This window comes from Gavialis gangeticus, unplaced genomic scaffold (genome assembly GCF_001723915.1).
Source record: "Gavialis gangeticus isolate Ggan-Ray unplaced genomic scaffold, GavGan_comp1, whole genome shotgun sequence".
Lineage (NCBI taxonomy): Eukaryota > Metazoa > Chordata > Crocodylia > Gavialidae > Gavialis > Gavialis gangeticus.
Window position 1 is genome coordinate 28,917,517 of NW_017728997.1, and position 22,144 is coordinate 28,939,660.

Here is a 22,144-nt window from a genome sequence, read left to right on the forward strand (position 1 = left end):
CCCCCCCCCCCCCCCCCATTACTTTTACAGTCAAAACTTCCTTTTCCCAGCATTTCAACAGATTCTATATTGATGTCTTTTAAATACACAGTTTTCTTTAATTACCAAGGTTTGCACTATTGCTAAATTCCTCTACACTGTTGCATGATGTTTACTGGTGTAATTGTAAAGTGTGGCACATACGTTAATAGCTTATATGCAGCCCCAGACCTGTTCACGCACATGCAGTGTTAAGTTTCATATATGCAGTCAAGATAGCAATTGGCTTTTACAGCATGCAGTCTTTTATAGGTGATGTGATAAAACAGAGTCTTTCCTTAGTATTTATTCATTTCACTCACAGAAAGCTGGTGAGCACTGGCACAAAATAACAAATATAATTAATACGTTCATAACTATTGAAGTAGATTTGGCAGAAAGCTACATGAATTATCACAATAATGTGTTGCTTTAGATATAGAAATTGTGTGCTCTTCCTATGTAGCCTCTAGGACAGCCAAAGATGAAGAGATCATCTCTACCTAGTCTTCTCTGTTCACCAAAAACTGCCCTGAATGAAATGCACGTTATCTCAACCCAAACTGCCCAAAGCTATACTCAGCAAGCTCCTTGGGTATGACTGGGAGCTGATTGATGAGAATATTTAAAGGCTGTTGGAAGAGATCCAAAGTAAAGCTTTTACATTTCGATCACAGAAAGCTGGCACAAAGCTAACCCTAGTGGAGAAATACCAGGAAACATGAAATTAACAGTTCTACAGAGCTTATTTTCTTAATGGGAACCTGATTACTTTTGAGGAGATGGGGCTGGGAGTACTCAGAGCTCTAATTAAAATTGGTTGAAATACAAATGATAACACAGAAATGAAGCCAGCAGGTTAGAGGTAGGAGCTTTAGCTTGAAATCAGAGCATCTGGGTCAAACTGATTTTTTTAATTAATTAGGAATTGCAGCGGAAAACTTAACTTTTAAGGGGTAATACAAATAATGAAGGCAACTTCAAAGCAAGTAACTTTAAGTCTTTAAAGTTAAAGATGAAAAAGACCAGTAGTGTAACTAAGGTGGGATGAGTATGGGGGGAGGGAGTGAATGGGGACAACAGGTTTGGCTCCTAGAGAGCCCAGCCATGGGGCTGTTTTTGCCTGAGCAGAGATGACACTGCTACAGAAGCATTAGTGGTAGCAGTAGCCGGGGATGGTAAGCCTTCCCTTCCACTCACCTACATTCCCCCACCCCCCAGATCTACAGTGGTCAGCATGCCCCTGCGTTCCCCCAGACCCTCCCCACCCAGCCTCAGGTGCTTAATAAACTCATTACATTTATGGAAAAGATCCGTTGGTTCATATAGCCCCAGACCTATTACAAAGATGTAGCATAGGCACTAACCCTTTCACAGCTGATTGCCTACTTTTGAATTTTGGCTGTCATTTTTGCAGTCTGAATTGCCACACATTGAAAAAAGTGGTATCACTGTACCTATGTGTATCCTGGCTGAATTTTGCAATAAAATACTTGTTCAAAGCACCTCAATATGCTGGGCTATATTGAGGTGCTGGGCATGTCTACATGAGATGTTAACTGCACAGTTGACTAATTAACTGCACAATAAATGTCTTGGTGTCTTCATGTGCGCCCCTATTAGGCTGGAGTAAACTAATTTACTCCACAGCAGGATAGCACTTGTTTTTACAAGTACTATCCTGCTGCAGGTAAAAAATTACATAGCAGTACATATAGCAGCCCACATGTAGATGCAGCCTGGCTGGCTGGGGCATGAGGTTGCTTCAGTGTGGGGGCTGCCTGCCCCTTAGCCCCACACTGAAGATGCCTCCTGCCCAGCCAGCCCCTCCATACCACAATGACTTGTGGGGAGCAGCCTTGGGCTGGCAGGCTGATCTCCAGAGTCCTCTGTCAGCCGGACCTGCTCTGCCTGGGCTCCACATGCTGCACCTGAATAAGTTGCAGAGCTTATGGCCCAGAGTTAATTGCTCCTGGGCACACATTCAAACAGTAATGTAATTGCACATATAGACACACCCCCTGTACACAATCCTAGAAGTAGGTTTGATGAGATTCTTGGCATACCCAGTAAACCTTTTTGCAAAATAATTTCTAGAAAACTCTCATGTGAAAATGAAAATAATTTTTTCACTCTTGTGAGCCAAATGCTCATTCTTATACTCAAATATGTTTCAAAATACTGTTAAGAAATTGTGCTGACCATTTTGGATAACTTCTAACAGTCTTTGCATTCTAAATCAGATTTTCTTAGTGGACCTCCAGTTTGATTTTCATAATACTATGTAACTATTTTTGTCAATTATTTATATGACACTCTAAAAAAACTTACCGCTATCCATAACACAGCATTTTCCAAGAGAGTTTACTACTGAATAGACAAAAATATGTATAGGGCAACAGTTCAAGTGTAGGAGAGTGTAGAGACTTCATTGACAAAGGCACTATAAAGTCAAACGTAAGGAACATTTTAGACAAGAACAGGGAGTCTGTTTCACATATTGAGGATGGTCCAAAAGAGGACAGAAAGCCAAGAGTAGCAAAAAGGAGATGAAAGACGAGAGGGAGTTGGGAGGAATTTGGATATGTATAATAATAAGGAAAGGATATATTTGAGTGATACTGTAGTGGAAGAAGTGAGAATTTAGTGACAACCTGGATAGATTTGTCAGTGAAAACTAACTGAGAAATCAGGGGTGATATATATTAACCTGGGACAGCAGGGACGTTGTGCACTGATTGGGCAGAGAGGTGAGGCAATCTTATGAGGACAGAAACTAATAGACTAGTAGTCCTCAGTCTACTTAAAAACAAAACAGTCTATCACTCTATTAAAATGCGATTAGCCCTTTTAAATGCAACGCAACACTGATAGCTCATTTTTCTTTCAAGTCTCTTTTAGTCACTGCTTCCTAGAATTGAATCTCTAGCCACCCTTATGAGTGTGACCTGCATTTTTCTTCATAAGTGGATGACTTTGTATTTGGCTGTATAGAAATATAAGTTGTTTACTTCTACCTGGTTTACCAACCAATCTATGTCTTTCTGAAGCAGTGACCTGGACTTATTGTGGCTTACCATTCCCAAAATCCATGCACCACAACTTTGGTGACAAGTTTTTGTTTCTTTCTATTTTCCCAACTCTTACGTTGCTTGCAAACTTCATCAGTGATTAGTTTCTGTTCTTTCAATCCCTTAATAAAATGTTAAGAAGTGAAGAGCCAAAAACTGATTTCTGTAGGACTTCAATAGACACACACCTGCCTAACGATAACCTATTTGCAATTACATTTGGGACTTAACAACTGGCCAATTTTTAACCTGTTTAACCATCTACAATGTAGTATTCTCAGTTTTCAATCAAAATGCCCTAAGGTATTCAGTCAAATGTCCTAGCAGAAATTTAAGCATATTATACCAAAAACAGGAGTTTTTTCAACCGACATTGTCTCCTTAATAACATGCATATTTCCCCAAAAAAATCACTCCTCTGAAATTGGGTTGCACCTCTTAAGCAGGGAAGCTGATTACAGCAGTAGAAGGGAAGCATGGGGACTAGGGGTGTGCAAAGCGGGCCCTATTCAATTTGGATTTGGATTCGGCCTGAATCAGGGACAGCAATTCGATTAACTGATTCAGATCACTGTCCCTGATTTGATTCGGCCAAATCCAAATCTGAAGACTAGATGCTGATTCAGAGAATCAGCAATTCGGACATAGACACAGCTTTAAAAGTTTTTTTTTGACATACCTTGAGGTAGCAGGCACGGCTTGTGAATGCTGTGATGGTGGGGTGGATGGAGCACGGGGAGCTCTCCAGCGTGCTTGGCAGTGAACCTGGAAGTGGACTGGAAGTATTTTCGTATTTCCAATCCACTTCTGGGTCTGCCAGGAAGCATGGGGGGGGGAGCCTTCCCATCTCAGCATTCAGCCTCAAGGGGACCCCAGGAGGTTGCAGGGGGACAAAAAAACTTTTAAAGCTGTCTCTATGTCTGAATCTCCAAATTGATTTGGAGGGTTCTGATTCAATTCAGCAAGCTTAAAGGGTACTCTGATTCAATTCAGATTCAGCCACCGAATTGGGCTGAATCTCTGCCGAATCGAATCAGGGACTGAAGCTTTGCATAGACCTAATGGGGACACTGAAATGGCTGCCACGCTTCTTTCTAAGCTGGTCACATGTAGGGATTGATGGAGTTCACTCTTCAGTGTCACTAAATGTTGCCAGACTGGCAGCACTTTTGACTGAGTAGTCATGGGGAGGGTGAGTAAACTGAAAAGCATACTCTTCCTGTATTCCATGCAGTCAGAATTCAGCTATGACTTGGCAACTGTTCTTTTCTTCATTCTACCTGCCTAAAACATGGTGTGTGTTATACAGGGGGCAGTATGTGAATAAATATGGTATTTTCTATAAAGTCACATTATATTGACATTATATTACTTTCCTTTTCATTATTTATTCATATATTAATTAATTATTTTTTAATGTAACACCTACTCCTTATTCAACTGCATAAGAGATGAGCTTGCATTATATACAGTTATGAAGTGTTTTGGAATATTTTTTACGCGTTCCAAACCTGGCTTTATGAAATGTGTTTTCTTACTTTCTTCTGCCACTTACTTCAGATAAAGCTGTCATAGTAGAATTTAAAAAAATATATGCATGGTATTTAGTTAGAAAAACATGTCTCAATTCATGAGCTTCATAGTGTTTAGGAGGGGTGTGCGAAATGGGCCCTACTTGATTCGGATTCAGATTTGGCCTGAATCAGGCACAGTGATTCGATCTCTTGATTCAGATCACTGTCCCTGATTCGATTTGGCCAAATCCAAATCTGACAATTCGATACTGATTCGATGAATCAGCAATTTGGACAGACACAGCTTTAAAAGTTTTTTCTACATACCTCGAGGTACCAGTGTGGCTCATGATCACTGCGGTGCTGGGGTGGATGGAGTGTCCCACAGCAGCACAAGGGGATTTCCAGAGTGCTCAGCAGCAAACCTGGCAGTGGACCAGAAGTACTTCTGGCCCACTTCTGGGTCTGCTGGGAGCGTGCTGGGGGCCTCCCCCACACATCCCCGGCCTGGCAATTGGCTGCAGGGGGACCCCGGATACCCTCCTCCCCAGACCCAGGAGGCCCCAGTTGCCAAGCTGGAGGGCTGCAGGCCCCCCCCCCGCATACTCCCCAGTGGGCCAGGAAGTGGACCAGAAGTTCATCTGATCCACTTCTGGGTCTGCTGCTGAGCGCGCTGGGGAACCCATGGCACTCCTGTGGGATGCTGCATCTGCCCCAGCATGGCAGTGTTCAGAGTCCCTGCTACCTAGAGATATGTAGAAAAAACATTTAAAGCTGTATCTACATCTGTATCACTGAATCTGTCTGAATCTCTCCTAATCGATGCGGAGGGTTCCAAATCGATTCAGAGAGATTAAAGGGTCCTCTGATTTGATTCAGATTCAGAGATACAGCCACCAAATCAGGCTGAATCTCACTGAATCGAATCAGAGACCAAAGCTTCACATAGTCCTAGTGTTTAGAAGGCTTGAACAGGAGGTTTGTATGGTATGAAAATCTTCTCATACATACTTGTCTATTTTGTTTTATTTGCTTAAAACTAGTACAATCAAGGTACACAATTTGAAAGAAAATGTGTGTAAAATACTTACTTCATCATCACAGCTTATGGAGCATCTGCCATCAAGAGAAGCGCACTGTAAAGGATACCAATAAGATGTATATTTCACACTAAGGTTTTTTTTTCTATTCTGATAATTTTATGATTTATATTTTAAACATGATAATGAGCAACATTTTAAAAAGAATGATTGCAGCTGAATCAATGACAGTAACTTACTGGGGAAAGGTCACAAGAGGATTTGACTGTAGCAGGAATGAGTTAAATCTAGTATAATTACATCTGCATCAAAGGAATAGGTCATGCCATACCAATTTCAGTTGTTTGGTCCAATCTTTAAAGCCTACCTTAAATGATACATGTTCATAAACCTTACATAGAGAAGAGTTAGTTATTCCCCACAAGGGATTGCCTAAGTCACGTGTCAGTCCATATTTCAGATAATATTTTAGAGATGCTTATTCTCAAAAATAGTACAGTTCCAATTTACTCTCAAACTGAGAATGTAATCTCTTGATCCTCTTACAATTGGATGAGATTATTTTGTTTAATAAATACACATTTTAAACCCTAAGTAAACCATTTTAAATGCAATTTATTAGAGGCTGTAAAGAAGAAGATAGCCAAACTTGATTTAATTGAGGTGGTACATCACCACATCATATTTCACATTGCTAAAAGCTATACTGCCTGTCTACTACAGGTCCTGAGTAAGGGACAGGGCATGAATCTGCTACTCAGGAATGACCAGCAACCAAAATGTGACTCATGGTACATCTACATGTTTATTAATGTGCTTTTGCTACTACACATTACGCTTAGTACCTGCAATATAAAATACTACATAAAGGCACATTAGGCTGTCCTAATGTGCAGTAACAAAAGTGAACACTTTTTTAGTGATGTTTAATGTAGACTAATTCTACTGTGCATATTAGCACTGTTTTTGACATGATGCTATAATGCGCAGAATAGGCTACTGAGCATTCAAGTGTACATGTAGATGCCCCCACGGCTACATTTAGTGTTTGATTACTTCTCCCAGTGCTGCCTGTACTGCCTTGTGCACCAAAGCAGGAGTGGAGTCAGAGTTCTACCTAACCCTTGCCCGCCTACCATAGATTGGGAACTGGAGCACCATGGAGGCTGCTCTCCCCTCCAAATCACCATCCATAATACAGGTAGCCTGCACAAGGGAATGATTAATTCCCTGAATGGACATGAGGAGGCCCCCAGCTATGCACTTAGTAATAAGTGTGTACATTGGAAGAAAGTGAGCAAAAATTGAGCAATTTCAAATTGTGCAAATATTTTCAATACAGTGAAATCATGTTTGTATATATTTTAATTCTGATGTTATTAAAAAGTGTTAGCTAGTAATAAAAACATTAACACTGAAGAGGAAATTCAGAATTATTAGGTGATGATTTTGACTTTTTCTTGATTTACCCTAAAGTAATTATTCATGGCTTTGTAATTTACTTGGAGACCTAATCTTGAGAGTCCTTTCACTTCTACAAGTGAAGGATCAACACCAGAGCAATTAACCCTGTGAACATTATATCATAACGAATTGAAAAGTAAATTGGAACAGCCTGTAGTAATAGCTTTACAGACACCCATAGGAACTCTTGCACTTCCCTTGGCTAACCATATGCTCTATACTATCATCCATACAGTAAGAGAATGAATACGGACTTATCTACATAGAAAACACCAAATGGAAACATACCTGTCTGCTGGCAGTCCAAAACTTCCGCTGGAAAAATTCAAGTTTCATCTGGATACCTACGGCTGGTAAAAATGATAAATAAAAATACGGTTTTAAAAACCCTACTGTGATTATTTAGAATTAACCATAGTGGAAATGCTGATGAATCTTCTTGAAATCATACTAGTTCAGTTTAAGAAACCATGTGATCACACATCAAATAAGACTTACCTTTTGTTCAAAAATATCAAGGCATTGATGACACAACTTGTTAGGAATGCACAAACCAGGAGTTAAAAAGATTGTACACTTCTTTACACTTAAAATAAAGGGCCTACAAACTGGCAAGAAGGAATTGGATCCTTATTAATCCTGTTCCATTCTTAAAACCTGCTGTAGAATGCAGAGGTATAACTGGGCATTTCTGCACTCTGGGTGAAGTAGTCACAGCTGGGCTGCTGCCAGTGGCCAGAAGAGCAGCAGTGGTGGCAACTATTTATGTTGTCCTTATTAAGCCCCATCTACATGTTACACTTAAGCCATGATTCAGTCAAGGCCACACACACAGTCAATTAATGGCATGATAAGAAGAAGAATAAGCTACAAAGTAATTTCACAAAATATGTGTAATACCTTTGCAGCTGCTTACTATCACATCATTAACTGAAAGTGTGGCCAAGGGCCCGTGTGGCTGGGAGCCCTATCAGCTGATTGGTGAAATGCCCCCCTGCCCTCCCTTTCCCATGGCTCAGAGATTGCAGCAGCTGTGGTTTCTCAGCCTCCCCTCCCCCCACCCCCCACAGCTGAGAGATCACAACAGCTGCAATCTTGCTGCTGTAGGGTGCATCCACATAGCTGAGAGCCCTGTCAGCTGACCCAGGCTCTCAGCTGAGGGAACTAGCTTGCTTCTGACTCCCCCTGCACTGGGAATAAGGTGCAATGAGATCTAATGTGACCCACACAATTGTGCATCCTGCCAAGCATATGTGGCATGGCAGGAGGTGTGATTGTGTGGCTAGTGCATTAGATTCCATCGTGTAAAAATTAAGTTTATTTCCTACCTATAGGGACTTTTTATCATCTTTAATTTCCCCTGAGCCTGATGGGCATGTGAGCCCAAAAGCTGGCAAAATGTTTTTTTTTTTGCGATTTCTTAGTTGGTCTAATCAAAGGTATAATCTCTGAACCAAGAGTTCTAGGTTTTTGTATTTCTTTTTGTCTCAGACCAACACAGCTAACAAATACATCCCTGAAACATGGAAGATGCCAAATTTTAGCCAATTTTGAATTTTAAATTTCATTGCTGAACAACAAGAAAGATTTCTACACCTCCCTGCTTGCCATGTGACACCACTAGGGAAGGAATCCTGCCTCATCTGCAACAGAGGAACTCACAAAGTCACTCTCATGGACCCAAAGGGTCAGATTTCCATCTTAAGCTTCCTCTGCGCAAAAATTAAGTTTATTTCCTATCAGAGGCAAACCGAGCAGGGCCCCACCCTGCTCCAATCCCAGACCCAAAGAAGCTGCTGCTGTCATTGGTGGCAGCAGCAGAGAGGGGTGTGGGGGGTATTGAGCAGTTGGACACGGAACTGCTGCTCGACCCAGCTCCATGCCATCGCTGCTCCACCTGGCTCCATGGGCCCCCCCCCCCAAAGCACGGGGCTTGGGGCAGTTGCTCCGATTCTTTCCCCCCTAGGGACAGCCCTGTTTCCTATCTATGGAGACTTTTTACCATCTTTAATTTTCCTTGAGTCTGATAAAGGGTGCGTGAGCCCAAAAGCTTGCAGAAAAAGATAATTTTTTTTTGTGATTTCTTATTTGGTCTAATAAAAGGTATCATCTCTGAAGCAAGAGTTCTAGATTTTTGCATTTCTTTAGATCCCATTGTGCCTTTACCTGCTCATGAGGAGCAGCCCGTAGTTATGCCACTGGTAAAATGTCCCTGGGCAGAGATACCTGCAAGTTCTGTATGTTAATTTAACTTCTTGAAGCACTGAGGATGCTCCCTGGCAAATTCACTATATAATTTGCTACTTAAAAATAAACTATACAAAAATTCAAATTGTTCTGGGAAGTCAGCAGAGGCTTAATTCATTTTTTTTCTTGAGGATCTACGACATGGATCACCTTTAATCGTATTTGCATTTTCCATAGTCTGTCACTCCAATCAAACATTGGTCTTGTTTTCACAAATATGTGGCAGATGAAATCATGAACACTTTTCATATTGTGTTCCTCATAGCGAATAAGGAAAACTATGTGCATAACTCATAACATACTGATAGATGTGAGGTAAAATTAAAAATAGAGGAAAGTTTCTCTATTGAATCAGCCTAAAAATATTTCTCTACCAACTGTGCCTCATATACAACACTACTTGAGAGGATAAATACGGAAATACTCTGTGAATCAGCTCCACAGCACATTTTCTCCAGCTATCTTATATTATATTGTCATTTATTTTATGGTCAGTGAGGAGATGCTATCTGACAACCATGCAGAACATATTTCCTGCATCTGTTATATTCCTTTATAGCCATTTCTCACACAGAAGTAATGTGCACACTCCACTTTCTTTTTCTGAAACAGAGGCAAAATATGCACCATATTTGCAGGCTACACTGCAATAAATGCTGTCTGAATATTTTTAAATTGTAAACTTGTTTCCAGTTGTATTGATAGATGTATGAAAAGTAGTTCACTAAAGTGTCTAGTACAGATTCTTTAAGTCAGTGGGAGACTTGATACGCAGTTCTGCATGTTTACCTATGTGTGTGCCTAGATTTAAGCATATAAGCATTTTTATTGAAGTCACTGGGGCTAGAGACAGACATTCAAAAAGCCTGAGCCTGAAGTGATTCAATCTTTGCTGGTTAGTCTAACCTGGCTAGGCTAAATCACTGTGTAACTGCATAGACATCTCAGAAATGCAGGCACATGCCTGCAGTGGCTCAGGGTAGAAGCTGGGGGGTGCTAGATCAGCCCTCCCTTCCCTTCCAGAATGCTGAGCTGAGGAGCGGGGGCATGGCCAGGCCCCAGCAGGATGCTCTGATTAGCCCAGCAGGGAACTGATAACAATGTTTATCACCCCTCAGTGTTTATCATTCCATTAAGAAAACAGAGGGACAGTACCGCTACCTGGTAATTCTGCCTGTTGATTCTATCTGTTGACTCAGCAGGGACCCATGGCCAGCATATGGTCTGCTAGCTGATACACAGATACCTCTCAGCAAGGCAGAGGGGAGGGGGGAATTCCTGCTTAGCAGAGAGTGGTAAGGGGGAGGGGGGAAGCAACCCACAGTCTCTGTCAGGGTTGCAGCCAGGGAGCAGAGGGGAGGGGCCAGCCCTGCTTTGGGGCAGAGAGCCTCACCTAGCCAAGAGAGCATCCCAGGATGCTGGGGGAGTTTGGTTTATCTTAAATCAGCAAGAGGTCTAGGATAGACATTGCATAAACCAGATTGACCCAAATCAGTTAAGTCTGATACTACATTCAACCAGATTTATCTCAAACCAGTTTCAGCCATTTTCAAACTGGTTTATATGCACCGAACATCTATTCTGTTACAGGTTTAAACCAGTTTCTAATCACTTAAACCGGTTTATGTGTAAGGTCTGTTCCTAGCATAGGCATACCTGCATACTTAATATTAGGTACATGATTGCTGTATTGAAGTTTGGATTTGCCCAATCCTGATAGGTACAGAGAACGTCAGGTGCAATATTAACTATCTTCATCTCCCTTCAATTTTAACTGATATTGATTAATGCTCAGCACCATGAAGGTTCAGACTTATTTTTAAATTGATGGGGAATGGATTATGTGCCTTTCTACTCAGCATTAAAACATGATCCAGTTTCTGCAAAGAAGAAATTTTTGCAGAACTTTTCTCTGTACTCTGCAGGGGAATAACATGTATTTCTCAATCCGTGCTACTCACCTTCAAATTTTTTAACCTTGTTTCTTAAAATATATTTGGTGAGGCACAGTGGATTCTGGTTCTCTCTTCGCTGGTTTGCCAAGTCTGTGTCATAAGGGTACTTAGTTGTGGAGGACAGATAAAGACACGTATACAATAGAACCTCTTTCTACAGGTTATTTACTAATCTCATCTTGTGGATAACCTATGCAGAAGGGTTGAAATACTAAGAACAAGATTTTCCAAAGTATTTTGGTGCCTGAATATATAGATTTTTCAAAAGACTCGGGTCTGGCCATTAAATCCCACAGACAGCAATGGACATGTGCATAATTTCTTAAGTATTTTGATAAATATTGCAAATGCCTATCTGAACCTTTAGATTCCTAAGTGGCTTTGAAATGCTACAGAATAAATTTTAACATCCTACAGTTACTAAAGAGCACCTTTTATCCAAGGATGTTAAAGCACTTCAAGAACATGGCCATCTATTATTTTACCCTCTTATTGATGGAAAATGTGAAACATATAGAGAATAAAATGGCATGCTAATGCCACCCAGGCAGTCAAAAGCAAAACCTGGGGACACAATGTAGATTGGCTGACTCAAAAAACCCTGCTCTAACTACTAAACAATGCTGACTATTTAAAAGGGCACAGCTTGTAGTCAGATATTGTTCAATTGAGGTGTAGAGTTAGGTCAATGGCAAACTTCAGAACTTAACACAAGACTGCAGTTATTAGGAAGCAAATTGTTGAGAACAGAGATGGGGTTTGTTGGCAGTGAAACAGTGGTTCATCCCCTGCAAGTTGAGGAGACAGAGCTTTGATCAGCCCCCAGCCAGCAAGCAAGTAGTTCAAGCAGGGAAGAGCGGGAAGACAGCCAGAGTTTTCCCAGGGGACCAGACCCCAGTGCTGCAGGCAGGCCTCTAGTGCAGCCTGGCCTTGCTGCTCAGCATGAGCCCCCTCTCTGCCCCTCACCCCCACCAGGGCTGCATGCTGCATCCTGCTCGCTGCCATTGGCACCAGGCTCTGGCAGAATTTGCTGGGCAGGCTTGGGGCTTGTGCTGGGCAACAGGGCCTAATCCTGCCTTTTATGGAGCCAGCCCGGTCCTGCCACCCAGCATGTCCCACAGGAGCCCAGCACCAGTGGTAGCTAAAAGGTTGCAGCAGGCAGCCCTACTGGGGTAGGTGAGGGGGTGGAGCAAGCCCACATCCTAGCTCCAGAAGCCCTTTTAGGGAGGGCTGCAACAGAGGCTTCCCCCCACATTAAGCCCCTAGCCCAGCCTGTCTCTGCCACTTGGCACAAGCCCCGCAGGGCTAACTGCTGCATCTCCTGGCTGCTGCTGGTGCCAGACTCTGGCAAGACATGCCAGGCAAGCTGGGGGTATGTGCTGGGCAACAGGGCCTAATCCTGACTTTTATGGAGCCAGCTCAGCCCTGCCACTTGATGAGTCCCACAGGAGTCCAGCACCAGTGGTAGCTGGAAGGATGCAGCAGGCAGCTGTAGGGACTTATGTTGGGCAATGGGACCCAATCCTTCCTTTTATGCAGCCCACCTGCCTAGATGGGAACAGGGAAATTCCCAGGGAATAGCACAGCTTGGGGGGCTGAGACTGGGGTGGTGGAGGGGGGACTCCCTCCCCTGCATTTTAGTGACATGCTGGCCCAGCTGCATGGGAGGGAGTCACCACCTCCCCACATCCCTGCAGCAGGGCAGACCAGGACTCAGGGAGATCCCATGCCAGGGAAAACCTCCCTGGAGGCCTGGAGTTTCCACAGGTGGGAAGATACTCCAGTCCAGGCTGGCCGGGGAGAGGGGACTGTTTATCACCCTGTGGGGACAGCAGGGGTGTGGCGGGGGGGTGTGCTGACCAGCCAATTGGGGATAGTCCAGCTGCCAGCAGGCTAGGAAGCATGCTTTAGCACCCCTTGACTTTTGGCCTACACCAAGGTAGGCTTCTGCCAGCTTTTCCCAACTAAAAAGTAAATGTTTGTTATGTTTGGTATCCATTCAATCTACACAGATTAGAGCAAACTTCATAGATTGAATCAATTCTGACTTGGGCCTTTTGACTCTCTGTACTTAGCCCAAAGAGACACCTACAGGACTTCAAAGGTTCTGTGCTTTGCTACAGTAAATAGCAAATAGCTACAGTAAATTGTAGCTATGCAAAGTAAATAGCAAACACCAGTAAATAATGGTGTGATCTTGATGTCACAGGCTCGTGGCCACAGGGGCAGCTGTGACACCCCCTGGTGGCCTTGCATTTCCTGCCCAGCTCAGACTCTAATGTCTCTCTCCCTAGATTGCTCCCCCACCATGCCTTATTCTTAATATTAAAGGTTGATTAAGGGAGTTCTCAACAGGCCTTAGAGTGAGCCCCCATCTTAATAATTTCCCACTAGGCATCTCATGAGGCCCCACTAGCCTCAGTCCAGCCCTCAGGCCTGACAGGTCCCTCTCAGTCTGACCAGGGCCTTGTAGGGCACCTGTAGCCTTAATGGCAAATTGCATGGCTCTTTTTCCTCCCCTAGACCATGCCCCAAGCTATTTAGATGTTCTCTCCCTTTGATGTTGACTATTTATACACCCATCCCCCTTGGGCCCTTGTACCTCCTGGTCCCATACTTCCTGGTCTCCTCCGGGCCCTCAGACCCCTGGTCCTGCATGCAGCCCCTCCTCCATGCTCTTGGACCCTCTAGTCCAGCTTAGCCTGCTCTGGGCTTATGGAGCCTCTGGCCCAGCTCAGCCCTTCCCTGGGAATGTGGACCCTATGGTTCAGGTCTCAGCCTTCCGAACCCCTTACTGGGTCCCCGTCTCAGTCTGAGGTCTCCTGGGTCAACAGTTCTCTAAATAGGGTTTGAGCCTGTTACCACAGGGCTCAAGACTAAACTACCAGCATAACTTAAATAAACAAGAAGAATCGCAGCCCTCCAGCGAACACCTCAAACCCACTAAGGGTTTAACATAATACAAAGGCCTCTTGCTTGTAAAGCCAGTCCTTCTCTGCAAAGGAACCTGCCTCTATTCCCAGGCCTGCAGAGTTGTTTAGCTAAATCCAGGTCCCTTCAGGAGCCCTGTTGCCCTGAAACCAGGAGCTCCTCACTTCATTGTTGTCAGAGTAAAACCAACTGACCCGTGCAAGCTCTGAATTATGTAGCTCAAGCCTGAGCCCTCTTTCAGTCAGGTGAGTCCCTCATTAGCTCCCCTCTGCCACCTGGAAGCAGCCTATTAGGCTGCTTGTTCTCTTCAAGGGCCAGGCACATCCCAGTGCCTTGCTACACTTGAATCATTTTTTTCATTGTATTGTGAGGGTTGCATGTTCATTAGTGTCCACTGAAGCCAGCATGAATTACCACATACATTCGGCATGTATCCAAATGGTAAAAATTCAGAAAAGGATCATAAAGCATACTGAGATAATAATATGATGATATATTTTATTGCTTATAAATTTCAAGATATCAACAATTTAGAAAGAACCTGTAAAGTACCTAGCAAAGGAATTTTTGTTTAAATTTCATTTTTATTCTTGTAAACCATTTTTGTAGAAGTGTAATAAACATGGAAAAAAAACTTACACTGCACAACAATATTTTTCCTCTGTGCTAGTATTTTACAACCACTCAAGTTTAATGATAAACCCTTTGTAAAGAAGTGCTAAATATATGCTGATGGCCTTACTTCAATCAAAGATGAATTTATGCTTAACATTTCCTAATGTCCGGTATAAATTACTTACCACATGAGAGAGAATCTGAAACTGTAATGAGATAATTATGACACAGCTCATCTGTAAAACATTTCATGTGCACTTTTTAATGAATTGCACAATGGAATGTTGGAATATAAAGACAATTGAAATCCTGGGACCAATTTCTGTAAAACTTAGAACATGCACTCTTCATGGAGATGAGAGAAGGCAGGCAGCTGCAGTTTTGTTTTTATTGGTATCAGCTCTATGAATTTCAATGCCTTTTTGGAAAGACTGGAGAAAAGCAGAGAGCAGGCAATAATATTGGGTTTGCTCTCACTACAGTAAAACTACAGTTTTAGTGGGAGTTTTGCTTGTGCAAGGACTGCAGAATGGGCTTTATACCAATTTACTTGCTATTCTTGCTTTTTAAAAACACAGTCCAGTTCATTTAACTATATGCTTCTTTGTAGAGCTTCAATATTAATCTCTGAGGTACAATATTATTTAAGCAAGGAAAACAGAAATGTAACTAATAGTTTAGCGTTCTCTGGTCAAGCCATATATCTATGGTGAAAGAGGAGGGAGAGAACACAGCTCCAGTTAACAGTTTATGGTGAAAACAGCAACTGAAGGTTTCTTTAAAGAGGCATAACCTAAGACGACATTTTAATATCATCATTTTTAATTCTGTGTTGCTTTTTGCAGTATCATAGGGAACTTTACAAAGTTTTTATATGTAGTTTGAGTGAATAACTTCTTAGTATTCATTCTTCTTGACACATTGCTTTGAACAGTCACCTGTATATGAAGTACAATAAATGGCAATTATGAATGTTTCTTACTTTTCTGATTATAATTATTTGATTGAACCCATGTTCAAAAGAATTAACAGTGCTAGTGGATGGAATAATAATTTTCTTTTCAACCCCTGAGGTAATGCTAAAGCATTTTTGCAGGCTTCATATGAGGAAATATATATTCCCTCTGCTTTTCAGGAACACTGAAACTAGTACAGGATATTTTTTTTGGTCAGCTCATTTTATGCTCTAAGAACTATTCAAATATACTTCAAAAGGATTTTAAAGCCAATACATTCTTCTGGGCAATCCCCAGTCCTTCAACATTTTAGAACTTCAGAATGAAATATTTCATCTCCAAGCTACTTAATATTTAAATCTGTGTTCTACAAATCAGCTATATGTTTAAAAAGTTATAAACCTCAAAATTATAGCTCCCATGTGACTAATTCCTTATTTAGCCCTCCCTGATGTAATAGTTACTGTAGAGGTTGGAGGAAAAAAAAGTTATATATTTTTCCAAGTATTACTCAAGAATTTGTGCTGATAACATTCACATTTTAATAAAAACTTTTTAAAACTGATTCTTAACTCAGATGGGAGTAAAATTTTAAAAGTCTGCTTAAAAATGTTAGGTTTGACTCACCCAGTTGGCTACAGAGTTGAAACTGTTTTTCACTGGCAGTGGGGAAGGAATCGCAATTGGAGGAGGACAGTGCTTTCTACATTGCTTCCATACCCTCAGAGTTTTATTAGGGAGGATAGATTTAAATTGGAGACCCACCAGTGGTGACTGAAACACCTATCTGGTGCTTAAATGACCCTCCCCACATAAAAGGGTCTGGGCATCTTCTGATACTGAAAAACTGAATTGTAACCATTCCCCTTTACCTCCCAACCTAAAAAAAATATTTTGATTATTCTGTGGCAAACTGCAAACATATTCAAGTGTGAGCATGTGGGTGTATTGTAAGTTTGACTGAGTAAAACATACTGACAGAAAAAGATAAGGTTTTTGCAATTACACTCTGATCCAGAAAAGCACCTCTGCACATGCTTAATTTTAAACATGTGAGTATTGTTGCTGAACTGAAGAGCAAGTTTTCTGCTGGGCTGGGACCCTAGATCTGAAAGTGGCAGGGTCCATAGCCATTCTACACTGCAAGACTGAGATCCATGGCTCCTGTACAAATCCTGAATAGTGTAGTCACGAGACCAAGTGGAACTGTCAAGCAATACAAGGACATTTCATAGGCAGAAAAGCCCTATCCCATTGAATTCTCCGGGGCCAGACCCAGAGAGGGTGCAGTGGCATGGTTGCACCTCCTCCCCTCCCCGCTTTTGGCTGTCTGCTGCACGTGCAGTGAGCTTTCGGAGCTCACCAGCATGTCAGTGAGCTCCTGCTGGGAGCTCTGCCCTATGCTGTGACCTCTATGAGCTTATGAGCTCACTGGCTGGTTGGCAAAGAGTCTGCTCTGTGTCCCTCCTTTGAAGCAGCTCCACAGTCCAGGTGACGCTTGCTCTTTCCTTCCTTCTGCTAACTGCTCTTTCCCACACTTTCCCTTCCCTCAGAATTCAGCAGCAGGGGAAAGGAGGGGACAAGTGGCCAGCTGGCAACAAGACCCTTACTTTCCATAGCTCCAAAGCCTACCGGCTGTGCATCAGTGCTGCTGGGTTGTTCCCTCCTTTCTCCTGCTGCTGTATTTGGCAAGAAGGGTTGGGGGGACATGGAAGGGAGGGGTGGGAAGGACGGAGGAGGAAAGAAAATTGCAAAAGGGAGAAAAAGGGAAAGAGCAAACCTTGCTTGAGCTCTGGAGTTGCTTGAAAGCAGACCCTGTGCTGACCAGCAGGTGGGCTTTGAGACTTCACTGGCATTGGGATCACAGCGAGGGCTTGTGACACATGTGCAATGAATTCTCTTCACTGAGCATGCACCAGACAGTTGAAGGGATTGCAGCAGCACCTCCATTGTCATGATGCTGGATCTGCCCATGAAGTTCTGTGAACATCAGGGCACAAACCTTGAACCATTGAGAGGTAGTTAGCTATGTTAGTCTCAAGTCAGGCAGAAGATAAGTAGAGGTGCAGTGTATTCAGTTAGTTTATAAGGTGCACCCCTACTTTGCCTTCTGTTAGATTTTGCATTATGAATCTCTGGGGCAACATATTGTGACTTGTATTACTGCTATATCTTTTTTTTGTTGGGAGTGTTTTCAGGACACTTGGCTTACTTTCTAACTATGAGTTACAATAATTCAGTCTGAAGGTCATGAATGTCTGAATCACTTTAGAATGTGTGCCACTGCCATAGCAATGAAGTTTCGCATGTGGGGCAAAGCCCACAGCAGCAGCCCACCCTTGCCCCATGCACAGATTCGGGGGGCACACCCCCCCATGCTTGTCCAGGAGTGCACGCAGCAGCAGGAGCCACCCTTTCTCCATCCCCACGCCCCACCAGACAAGCTGCTCGTGGCTCTGTCCCACACCCCACCCAGCTGGGCAGCACCTGTTGGTGCCCCTTCATTTCAGTACCTGGGGCCTCAGCTTGCTCACCCCCCCACTTGCTACAGCACTGAAGTGGTGCATGTCCAAAGATAGGAACAAAGATTTCTTGCCAGGCACAGATGAAATGGATACTTTTTTCTGACATGAGTGCTTAGGCTATGAAAAGTCCAAAAGGACCCCAACCTTGTAAATGGAGTTCATAATCTGAGAACAGGTATCTTCACTAGTGGGGGATCTTAAGTAGTAGACACTTTCTTTCAAGCTTCTCCTTTTGTTTCTAACCCCACTTTCTCACTAAAGGATCTAGCTTTAGTCAATGGTTTTGCATCCGGATACAGATTCTGGCTAGATCTTCAGAAAACTGGGCGAATGTGCTGTTGACCTTTAACAGGAAGCACAGCTTAATACTTTGTGAATTGTTCTAAGACTTCTTCCCATGTATCTCAATGTATTTCATCTTTCCAACTTACTGCTCTAGTATGGTTGTTTATAACAAAGTAAAGACATAGGGCTAGCATACAGTACTGAGGCTTTGATGACATGGCTTTAGCAGTACTAGCTAACTAGTACTGCTAAAGCCATGTCATCCAATACTAGGGACTACTGATAATACTAGGGACTACTTTATATTGGCAAAGGGAGTTATTGGCTGATGCAGTTAGTGCAAAACCATTTATTTGAATGATATGCACTAAGTTGGCAATTGCCAAAATAAGCTGTATATACAAAGGAGGGAAGTGCATTTTTAGCATGAGTACATCAATTAGATGTGTCATTTTTTCCCTTCCAATTCACCTAATTCACCTACCTATGATGGCAACACTTTGTACAGACCTTATAGAGAAAATAGGAAATCAGCACATGATAAAAACTCACTCAACAATTTCTAAATAATTCCTGCAGCCTTACCAAGAAAATACATACTAAAGGAAAAATATATTATCATTGTTGCTCCTCTTGTTAGGTCAGAAGAGGACAATGTTTTCAAATGAAATGCTACTAAAGGAACATAATTTTGTCAGCTGCAGCTATAATACTGAAACAGTGAACAATACAAGATAGGCAATAGAGACCTGTTTCTCCTTTGCTAAAGCTAAAACTTAAGATGTTTATAGATATTTACATCTAAAGTCATACTGGATAGCATAGCCTATGGGGTTCACTCCTGTCACAACTAGACCACCCCGGGGAAGGCTGGAGAGCTGGAATCATGTTGGGGGGGGGGAAGTTGGGATGTCAGGGCTCAGCAAAGGGCTCCCCACAGTACAGTCATCTCCCACTGCATACAATTCATTAACACATGCAAGATCTTTTGGGGTTTTTTGTTTATTTTATTCTTTGGTCTTTTATTTATTTTATTTCACTTCAAGAATGTGTTACATAAACTTAAACAATTTATTCTGGAATAAAAGGAGACCGAGGAGGCTAGTGGGGGGAAGTCACAGCCCTGATGCCTCTCCACCTCTTGTATCCATGCTTCTGATGTTGCAACCTTTCCCCCCTGCCCCTCTCACTCACAGTGGGAATAGAGCCCAAGCATCCAGGTTCCTAGTCATACCTCTGCTCACCAGCTCTCTAAATGGCAAGGAAAAGTTCTGCAGGTAAGAAACAGTATTAAGTGTTAACATGACTGCTCACAGCATGTTTTAATTTTAATACTGCTTAACATTCCACAGGAATACAATGACCTATTAGGTTAGAGACCGACATTACACATAAACTGGTTTAAATGATCAGAAACTGGTTTAAACCTGTAATAAGCCAGAGCTCCAGCAGAGACCGCAGGCACAGCAGGATCTGCTTGGCTTCCCCCTGCCCCTCCTCCCTCTTGCTGCTCAAGCAGGGATCTCCCCTCTCTCCCCCTCCCATCTCCCACAGCACAGACCTCAGCCATATGGACCTTAGGTATGTGGTATGCTAATGATAATGCTGATAGGTGTCTGCATCTGTGTGTCTCCAGTTTCACTGGGACAGGACAAAGGCAGACAGGACAGTGTCTGCTTAGGGCTTTTTGGAGCTAATCAACAGGTCATCTGGTAATGTCCCTCCATTCCTTCCTTGGAGAAATCTATTTAAGAGCTTGAACTAATGAGAGAAACTTTTTTTTCCTTGATGGGCTGCTAAACACGGTGTTTTCAGGTCCTTGCTGACTCTGTTGCCTGTCAGGTTTGCAGACAGTATGAAGAAGCAGGAAAAGGGAAATTGAAAAGCTCAGTATCATCAACAGATGCGTGCAGTCCACACCCCTGCTTTGCCTCAGAGTGCTAGCTCGGGGCTGGCAACACTCCCACCCTTTGATCAGCAAGTGGGGAAAAGCCTGGGAGTGTGCAGGCAGGGTGGGGTTTAAACCCCTTCCTAATCAGAGCATCCTGTTGGGGCCTGGCCATGCCCCACCTCAGCTCAGTACTGTGAAAGGGAAGGGAGGGCTGCTTTAGCACCCCCCGGCTTCTAGCCACTGCAGATGAGTTAAAGAATTTCCCATTGGATTTGGTCCAAAGGTATACTTCTTCTGAACAGATACTGAATGCATGTTTGAGTAGGACAGCAAAGAAAACCCCCCAAAGTGTCAGAGCTAGGACATAGCCCTGTTTGACACCACTCTTGGTTTCAAATTCTTCTGAATGTGGCCCATCAAACGGCACTATTTCACACATACTGACATGGAATGACTTGATGAGTCAAGGAACAGATTTAAACTAAATCCCTGTCCACAGCATAGATATTGATATCAGATCAGAGCAACTCTGAATAGAGATGAACAGCAGTATGGGGCTTGCAGTGGCTTACCCTCTGTAAAGAGAAGTTGCCAGTTGGCAAGGCAGCATAAAGGGGAACAGACAAGATGGTGGCTGCCCCCTCATCCCAACTCCCCATGCGAGGGCCTCTCCACTAATCAGTGTCAAGGGGCAGGGTGGCATTATGGTGGCCACCCCCTTTTCTCTTCTCCCCCTCCCCAGGGCTTATTTGCCAATCAGTGTTGAGAGGTGGGGTTGCTAATGCCCACAAAATCAGCCCTGTGTCTCACAAGTAGTCTATGAAAAACTGTTTCACCATGATTTAAGTAGGTGCCTATTCATATATTCTATATGAAAGAACAGATAAAGAGCTACAAGTTCAGGTCATGCTCAGGGGCAATCAGCATGGGTTCAGTAAAGGCAGGTCCTGCCTGACCAACCTGATTACCTTTTATGACCAAGTAACTAAATCCTTGGATGATGGTGTCGCCATGGACGTAGTCTTTCTAGACTTTAAGAAGGCCTTTGACACTGTCTCTCACCCATCCTCATCAATAAATTAAGCGACTGTGGCATTGATTCCTGCACAGTTGGATGGGTAAAAAATTGGCTGATGGGGTGTACCCAGAGAGTAGTGGTGGATGGGTTGTACTCAACCTGGTGAGATGTGAGCAGTGGGGTATCCCAGGGCTCGGTCCTCGGGCCCTCACTGATTAACATCTTCATTAGCGACTTGGACGAGGGGGTGGAAAGCACGCTGTCTAAGTTTGCTGATGACACTAAGATGTGGGATGAGGTGGACACACTTGAAGGGAGAGAGAGAGGCTGCAAACAGATTTAGACAGACTACAAAAGGGGGCAGACAAGAATAGGATGGGTTTCAATGTAGACAAATGCAGGGTGCTGCACCTTGGAAGAAGGAATCCACAGCATACATACAGGCTGGGGAGTTCCCTCCTTGAAAGCACAGAGGCAGAAAGGGATCTTGGAGTCATTATTGACTCCAAGATGAACATGAGCCGCCAATGCCAGACCGCAGCCAACAAGGCTAGCCTTACCTTGTCATGCATCCAAAGATGCATCTCAAGCTGGTCCAGAGAGGTGATACTCCC

General features: G+C 43.1%; 1 protein-coding gene across 1 annotated transcript in view; it reads right to left on the bottom strand.

The window, feature by feature from the left end:
* Window positions 1-22,144, bottom strand: part of CACNA2D3 (calcium voltage-gated channel auxiliary subunit alpha2delta 3) — a 1,192,973-nt gene that overhangs the window by 73,449 nt on the left and 1,097,380 nt on the right. The window contains exons 28-29 of the mRNA XM_019504610.1: window positions 7,396-7,457; window positions 5,695-5,739 (exon numbers count right to left, since the gene is read on the bottom strand). Coding sequence (XP_019360155.1) covers window positions 5,695-5,739; window positions 7,396-7,457 — 107 coding nt within the window. The remainder of the gene's footprint in view (window positions 1-5,694; window positions 5,740-7,395; window positions 7,458-22,144) is intronic.